Below are 8,123 nucleotides of genomic sequence, written 5' to 3'. Positions count from 1 at the left end.
CTACCTGAGCTTCAGCCCCGTGAGATGCCTGTCTCCACATTTGTCATTGAAGCCAAAGAACTGAAAGAAGGACAGATTACATTGCCCCCACAGGCAGCGTGGGGCCTCTGCCTGTGGGGGCAATGTAATCTGTCCCCACCATCTGCACCCCAAGGGACCTCCCACCTCCAGCATAAATTGGCACATCTCCCAATGCCGTGGGAGTGGACATTCATGCAGTCCAGTGCAGCTGACCCCGACTCCTGCTCCTGATGGACAGAGGGGGGGAGACGCTCTCCTGTGGAGAGCAGGGGATTTCAGCAAGTCGCGGAGAACACGGGTTTCGCGGTAAAGATGTTTTTATTTGATTTTCATCAGCTTTCAGGGGAAGAGTGTTTTTGCAGCGCTACGTAAAAGCCTCACAAATACATCTTAAAAGCAGTAACATTTATTTAAAAACGAAAGAAGGGCCCGGGAGCTTGTGATGAGGGAAGGCATAAAACAGAAGCTTGGTCAGGGGTCGGCAGGTTCCCAACAAGGAAGAGGCGGGTGCCTGTGTGCCCCGCTCTCGCCATGGTCAGGACCACCGCTCTGTGTGGGCTCAAGTTCCTGGCCCTGCAGGAGAGGCCGTGAGCCCTCTTCCTGGTGCATCTGACCACCAAGGCACAGCAGAGCTCAAGGCAGGCCCCCGAGCAGCAGCGCCGCCTTCCACAGGGGGCTGAGGCCCACGGCGGGAGGCCTGTGGGGCTGTGGCTTCCGCCTCCATCTGGGCAGACGCACAGCCTCAGGCCTCTGGGTTCTTTCTCCAGTCTGGCCGCCTTAGCTCTGGCCCTCAGGAGGGCCCGTGGTCACCGGGATTGGGTGCTCCAAGGCGCTGCAGTCATCAGAGAGGAAAACCAGGTCCTGCAAAAGACGCGCAATGAGGGGGCCCTGGAGCCAGGCGCAGCTCCAGGCTCTCGGTCATCCTGTCCTCGAAGGTCACACAAGTGTTCCCGGAGGGAAACCTCCACTCCCTCCTCCCAGGAGAGCCGGTCCCTGCTTTCCCACATCCCTACAGGATCTCCTGTCCTACTGCCATGTCACGTGGGTTGGACGGGTGACAGAGCAAGGGACGAGCTCACCCTGCTTCTTGGCCACACCTGGGGCCCAGCACTGGGGTCATGTGTGGGACAGGGTGGCTCTCAGCTCACCTGCTAGACAGTCACTGCACCTGCTTCTGCCATCTTGGGGAGAGGGGGACGAGGAGGATGGGGACATGGGGAAATGGGTGACAAATCTTTGCTACACAAAGAAATGTCAACTGATAGCCAGTGGCTGGGGTTTCTCTGGGGCTCACTCTGGCCAGGCAGGGGCTGGAGAGCCCAGATGTGGCCGCTCTGTTGGGTGTCTTGGGACCAAGGGGGTCAGGATGGTTCTGGTGCATGGGAGGGTGTGATTCTTACCTTTCCATGATGTCATGAGGTGAGGACTAGAGTGTCCCCAGTTGACATGTTTGCATTGGGTAGGGGAAGATGAAGCCACAGTTCAGGGCCACCTGGGGCTGCAGCCTTCGCCCTGGGATCCTGTGGCTCTCCCCTTCCCCCTCCTACCAGAGCTCCCTCCCCCCCCCAGAGCACTCCTGGGGACCCTACTCCTCCAGAAAGCTCCTCCCACAGGCCCTGCTTGGCTCGTGGCCGTCTGTCTCAGGGGACCGGGAATGGCGCCCCATGTAGCTGTCTCATGAATCCCCGTCACTCAGCGAGGAGATGGTGCTGCACAAGGGCTTTGTGGATGTGAGCTCCTCCTAAGCCCCCTGCTCCTCCTCAAGCCCCCTCCTCCCAGCTCTCGTCCTGGCGAAGCTCAGAACATCTCTGCTGACGGCAGGCGAACAGGGGTGGTCAATGGCGTCCACTTACCCTCCTGCAGAACGAGTTCATGATGGTGTACAGCTTCCGCACTTTGTCCTTCAGGGCGTCCACCTGGGCCATTTTCCAACAGTGGGGTGAGGCCACGAAGTCCCGCAGCTTGGCCAGCACACAGTAATTCTGGGAGTGGGCAAGAGGGGAGGGTTCATGGGAGAAGTCGGCAGCCAGGGGGACAGGAGCTAAGGAGCGCCGGTGTCCTCCTGTACCTCTCCCACCCCATGGGGCCTCTCCCACCCCATGCTGGATGTTCAGCAGCAAAGGATGCAGACTGCCCCCACCAGGCAGAGCCCACTTACGTGGATATCCAGGTGCAGCCCGGGCAGGTACCTCACACAGGGCTCCTGCAGAAAGGACACAGGCTCAGCCTGGCCACAGAGGCTCTGGCCAGCCCAGCCCAGATCCTGGGGTCTTTCTTGGTGCTATGACACCTGAATAACTTGCTAGTCTTACAAGTCCATGCACCCCAAGCGGACAACTGGTCTCCCAGATTTTGCCTTTTAGAACACAGCATTAACATATTTACTCTGAATCAAGGCACCATTTGATGCACACGCAAACACAGAGTAACATTTAATAACCACCATGTATGTATACATAATAAAACAATTTTATAGCTGTTTAGTTATATGATAGTTCTACACCTATATATAGATACATGTGATATATAACAAGTATAAAATATACAAACATATACATAAATACATATTATTATAAATTAATTACATAGAGTAAAATGGGTTCTGTATAACCCTCTGCAGCACCCGCATAGTACTTTCCTATTGCTACATCTTACTCCTGGGTCGGTTCAGGGATGAAGCCCTCAATTCCAGCCCGCCTGCGTGACCTCGGGTGCATATCTTCCTCTGTGACCTACTTTCTCAGTTGGGAAATGAAAGAGCTGGAATGTATAATCTTTCCACTTCTTTCTAGTTCTAACATTCTGAGCCCATGGGTTTTTCTTTTCTTTTTTTTTTTTTTTATACCTTTTAAAATCGGATTCTTTTAAAAGACGATTGCTCTGTCTCTTCCAAGGAAGGGATGGTGGTGCACCTACCCAGCCAAGTTCTTTTGTACCAAAGGGTATTAACTTACTCCACAATGTCGTTAATAAGCAAGTTGCAAAACAGCTTGTGCCATTTGATCCCAATTTTGTTGCAGCCTGGCGCTTGGGTACTTTGGCACAGACAGGAGGCAGAAACGCCAGCCTTTGGAATGTAGTGGGAGCAGTCGCCTCTGGGTGACAGATTACAGCCATGCCTATTTTCCTCTTTGTGTGCATTTTCCGACTGTTCTACAAAGTATGTTACTTTTATAATAAGACATAAATACATGTTATTTGGCTTTAAAAAAGAAAACAGAGAGAGGGTGTTAGAGTCCTGTAAACCCCAACATCTGAGAATCATTAGGTTCTTTTTGAAGCATTTACAAGCAGTCAAGAGACGCTGCTCAATTGTGCTGAAGCTCTTAATGAAGCTGAATTCATCGCTTTTCTCTGTCAGATGCTCGACTCAGCCACCCCTCTGGACACCCGACTCCGAATTCCTGGGTGTCCTCTTGACCCCCCCGAGCCATCCTTGCTCACTCCTTTGACCCTCTGTGGGCCTGGGGCGGGAGGGGTGGGCAAGCTGTTGTCATCTATTCTACAGGCAGGAAACCGAGACACCAGGCAGAGTGATCTGCCCAGGAGGTAAGGGGTCACTGGGCTATGAGGTGACTCTGAAGTCCTAGACTCCGAGGGGAGCTGATCTTTTCTTTCGGTACATTTTACTGCAGCGTCTCTGATGTTTGCTAATAAGTTCAAACAAAACTTGTGAGGTCTTTGGTTACTTTTCCTTATATCTTTAAAAAGGCGAATCATTGGCATATTTAGTAGGAGGGAAATATACAAAAGCCCTTGAGATTATCTTTTACTAGAAAAGAATGGCAGTCTTCTCGATTTTTCTTTTTCTCCCTCTTTTCCTTCTTTCCTTCTCCCCACCCTTTCTTTTTCATCAAAGCCGCGTGTTTGGGAGGTACGTCTTCACGGAGCCTCCTGGCCTGGCCCCGGGGCGGGGGTGGGTGTGGGGGACTCACCCCTGGCTCTGCGGCCTGCAGCCCCTGGAACTCACTGGTGATCTCCCTGCTCAGGGTCAGCATCCTGGAGTAGCAGGTCGGGGGAGCGGGCCGTGCAGCAGGGAGCCCGGCCAGCAGCAGCAGGAGCAGGGACGTCCAGGGCATCATGGTGTGGGCTCCCTGCAGCCCGGCCAGCCTCCCTTTTAAGCAGCAGCTGGGGGAGGCCCAGGGCCATGGCTCCACGCCTCCATTTCCTGTGGGCCCCCAGAGCCAGCCTGCCCGGTGGGTGGGAGAGGGGGTTTGGCACGCCCACCTGGGCCGGGACACTGAGTCCTTTCATCAGGATCCCATGAGGTGAGGGTGGCTGCCGGCACCTGGGGGCGCATCTGGAGGGAAGCGGGCCCTGCCTCTGGCACGGTTTCCACCAGAACTTTTCTGACACTGACAAGGAGCAGCAGTGAGGGGCAGAGGCCAGGAGGGAGAGAGAGGGAAGAAGGGGAGGTGGGTCAGAGGCCAGGAGGGCTGACTCTATAAAGCTGGCTCAGGATCTCCTGCAACAGAGCTGGCAGGAGTGACCAGAAGGGAAGGGTTTAGCGCCATCCCCTCTGGTTGTGGGGGTGGGACAGTGATACCTGCAGGCCAGAGTCTTCCCTGGGGCTAACACGATCACAGGAGGATGGTCATCTGCTCACTGAGGAGACTGTGCAGTGGTGGCCACAGGCCTGTCTGCAGGAGGAGTGGGCAAGGCCGGGAACACAGAAGCAGAGCTCAGAGATGGAAGGCGGAGGAGGACCAGCATGGGGCTGCGCCCTGGCTCACGTTCCAGAGTCTCTGAGTCCTGCGACTCTGCCAACTGTCCGGGCCATTTCCAGCCACTGAGTTGATGGCTACAGAACTGACTTCTTTGGCCTGAGCTGGTTTCTGGGAGTTTCTTTCTGTCTCTTGCAAATGAAGAGTCCAATCAGTACAGCACCCTGCAGAGCTGGGAGGAGCTGGCTCTCCTAGGGGCTGCTCCATTTTGGAGGATTCTCATTTGCCAGTCATTAGTGCTGGTCACCAGACATGGCTAGCCTCCTTTCTCCTAGACCCAGGTCAGGACTGAGCATCTGTGGCCCCTTGACCAAGGGAAAGGAATGGGAAAGGAATGTTGGGATTTACCACAGGCAGAAGCTGTGAGGGCCTGTGTGTGCTTTGCCATGCACTCTGCCATGTCGTGTCCCTCTCTCTGCCACCTGACCCCCACGTATCAGCCTCGTGCAGATGTAGAGATGACCCAGAGCAATGCCCAGCCAACAGGTGGTGTGCACTAAGGGCTTTCTGTCACTGCAGCTTTGCCTAGCCTATCCTGACCATGTGGGCAACTTCTACCAAGGGCATGTAATGTCCCTCCCCTTGAATGTGGGGGGACCCTGTGAATAGGGTGTGGTATGCCTCATGCGGTTGGGTTAGTCATGCAGCGAAAGGGACCCTGCAGTCGTGGTAAAGGTTGTTAATCCATTGACTTCTGGTTCCTCAAAAGAGATCACCAGCTTCTAATCCACTACAAGAGCCCTTTAAGAACAGGTCTCTGCAGGCCGACAGGAGGAAGTTCGGGAGTCAGAGAGAATCCAGGTTCAGCCTTCCATTTTTGGCTTGAATGTGTGTGTGTGGGGGAGGCGGTAGAGAGGGGGACACCTTCAGGAGGGCAGTGGTCCTGGTACACAGCCAGGGAGGAGAGGGAAACCTGACTGGCAGCTGTGGGGAACTGGGCTCTACCTCTGGTTGCAAGGGGCCTGCGGCAGGTTTTTCACAGAGCTCCCCAGTACCAACCTGGGTCGGCTCAGAGTGTGATTCTGGCCTTAGGAGAGCCAAAGCCAAGAACTCTGCTGATTCTTCCCAGATGTCTGACTTCCATAAGTGGGTGCTGTTCAGGCCTTCAATTTGTGAGCCAGCAATAGAAAACTGATAGACAAATACGTTATTATTTGAAGTTATTCACTGGGGACTGTGATTTTCCCACCTGGTGACACATGTGTATACTCCCCATAGAGCCTCACCAGGGTTTACCTGCTGATTTCTGTATCAGATTTGGGGTTTCCTGATGGCAGGCGTGGTGCCGATCACCTCCTAGTCCTGCACTCACGCAGAGCAGAGAGAGGCTCTAAAGGTTGACATTCGGCAACATGTGACATTGGTGGGACTTTTCTGCCCATCTGCCACACCCCATCATGCACATTTCTGGAATCTAGAAATGAGTTCTAGCTAATGCAGGTACCCAGCAGGGGCTGGGTGCCTGGTGCTTTTGTTAGGGTGTTAGCTACCTCAACCAGGGTGACACTAGTTAAAACCATTTGAGGCAGGTCCGATGCTGTCCCATCTGCACTTCACAGACAAGGGGATGGGACATTAAGGGGCTGTGTGTGTCGTGTATATGTGTGTGGGAATGCACCTGTGTTTGTACATATACTTTATGTCTCTCTCTGTCTGCTTTTCACTGCTGCGATTGAAGACAGGACCAGAACAACTGCAGATGGGACAAGTGGGAGGGCTCACTGACAGCCAGCTTCATTGCTCCGGTTTCCAGGGAGGCAGATCAACGCGGTGGAAGAGTGTGGCAGAGGGAAGCAGCTCACATGGTGATCGGGAAGCAGAGGGAGAGACTCCCCCGACTCTCCAGATACAAATATCTACCCCAGAGCCATGCCCCCAGTCCCACCTCCTCCAGCCACAACCCACTTCGTCAGTGGCTGCTCAGTGAATCCCTATCAGGGGATTAATTCACTGATGGGGTAAGACGCTCACAACCCAATCACTTCCCCTCTGGACCTCCTTGCATTGTCTCACACATATGAGCGTCTGGGGACACCTCACATCCAAACCACAACACTTTCTATGTATCAATCATCCTTCCATCCACCAGTGGGGACTAGTTGGTGTTGAAGAATTGGCTGAGGTCATGGTGGAGGCTGGGCAAGCCGAAGGCCTGAAGGGCGGGCAGGCCATTTGAGGTCCAGGGAAGGCTAATGCTGAAGGTCGGGTCCTGTGTCTCAGGAGCACTTAGAAAGTCCCCAAAAGGTCCCAGCTTGTGATAGATGTCCTATCTGGAGATGTCACATAGCTTTGCCATTTGCTCTCTGTACCTCACCCAATGTGCATAACTGACTGGGATGGGCAGATACGTCGGTGGTGTCTGTGTCACACGTCAACAGCTATCTGCAGGTTCCCCTTAACCAGAACCTGAGACCAGCAGCTGGCTACCAAATCCCAGCCTGCCGTTTTCCTCCTCACGGATGTCTTTTATAGTGGAAGGTGATCCATTTCTTGTGCAATGGGATGATTACCTCTGGAGCTATTTCCCTGCACCTGAGGGAAAAATAGTGCAGTAAAATACACGTACACAGATACATCATTTTCACAAGGTCTCCAGTTGAGGGCCATTAAGCACACTAACATAGTGGGATCGTCACCACCACCCATCTCCAGAATTTTTTCATCTCCCCAAACTAAAACCCTGTCCCCATTCAACACTAACCCTCCACTCCCTGGCCGGCCCCTGGCAATTCCCATTTTAATCCTTGTGTTTTGGAGGATCAGTTTGATTTAAAGTTTTAAACTCAAACTAGACAGTCAAGCTGGCCTCCTGTACCAGCTCAGTCACTGTCCGGCTGTGCGACTTTTCCTATTTCTTTGTCTATAAAATGGAGACGATGCTGGTATACACCCCCACCCCCCTCTCCAACACACACAGGGGTGGAGGGGATTTCAACTTTTTAAACAATTCTATTTAGAGTTGACATAGGACAGTTGTCCATCTTCCTGGGTGTAGTATGACATTTCAATGCACACACCCTGCATAATGGTGGAATCGGGGTGAGCAGTGTGACCTTACCACGTTGTGATCAGCATGTTCCAACCCCCTGGGAGGATTAATGGTCGGTATGTGCAAGTCCTTCAGACTCGTGCCTGTGGAGGGCAAGCACCACAGCTTTGTTGTCACTATTCCCGTCACTTCCAGCCCCAGAAGCCCGGTTCCTAACACCCGTGCATGCTAGGCCAAGGGGCTCCGGGTGCGGTTGGCACGTGAGCCCAAGGACTTGGGGCCTACTAGGCGGAAGAGGAGGCTGGGGGAATGAAGGAATAAATGGTGCCCTTTGTTGCCCACCCCTCACAGGGACCGCCACTCAGTCCGCAGCTGCAGAACCTAAACAG

At 53.6% G+C, this 8,123-nt stretch overlaps 1 protein-coding gene across 1 annotated transcript; it reads right to left on the bottom strand.

Annotated features, from left to right (window-relative positions):
• Positions 1 to 320: 320 nt before the first annotated feature.
• On the bottom strand, positions 321 to 4,574 carry Cytl1 (cytokine like 1). The gene is made up of 4 exons (XM_005319079.5): positions 3,957 to 4,574; positions 2,180 to 2,224; positions 1,875 to 2,003; positions 321 to 882 (listed from the first exon to the last, which is right to left on the bottom strand). The coding sequence occupies exons 1-4, from the start codon at positions 4,101 to 4,103 to the stop codon at positions 799 to 801; spliced, it is 405 nt and encodes a 134-aa protein (XP_005319136.1). The 5' UTR covers positions 4,104 to 4,574; the 3' UTR covers positions 321 to 798.
• Between the last annotated feature and the right edge of the window lie 3,549 nt (positions 4,575 to 8,123).

Source organism: Ictidomys tridecemlineatus, chromosome 9 (genome assembly GCF_052094955.1).
Source record: "Ictidomys tridecemlineatus isolate mIctTri1 chromosome 9, mIctTri1.hap1, whole genome shotgun sequence".
In the NCBI taxonomy this organism is placed as follows: Eukaryota; Metazoa; Chordata; class Mammalia; order Rodentia; family Sciuridae; genus Ictidomys; species Ictidomys tridecemlineatus.
The sequence above is the reverse complement of the archived record's forward strand: the minus strand, read 5'-3'. Positions and strand labels throughout refer to the sequence as shown.

Bases quoted from the DNA above. Each gene is read 5' to 3' on its own strand.
- Cytl1 (XM_005319079.5), bottom strand. From the start codon at position 4,103: ATGATGCCCTGGACGTCCCTGCTCCTGCTGCTGCTGGCCGGGCTCCCT. The intron at 2,225-3,956 runs GTGAGTCCCCCA...TCCTTTCTGCAG, and splicing joins TGCAGGCCGCAGAGCCAGGG to GAGCCCTGTGTGAGGTACCT. The intron at 2,004-2,179 runs GTAAGTGGGCTC...GCCCACTCCCAG, and splicing joins GGCTGCACCTGGATATCCAC to AATTACTGTGTGCTGGCCAA.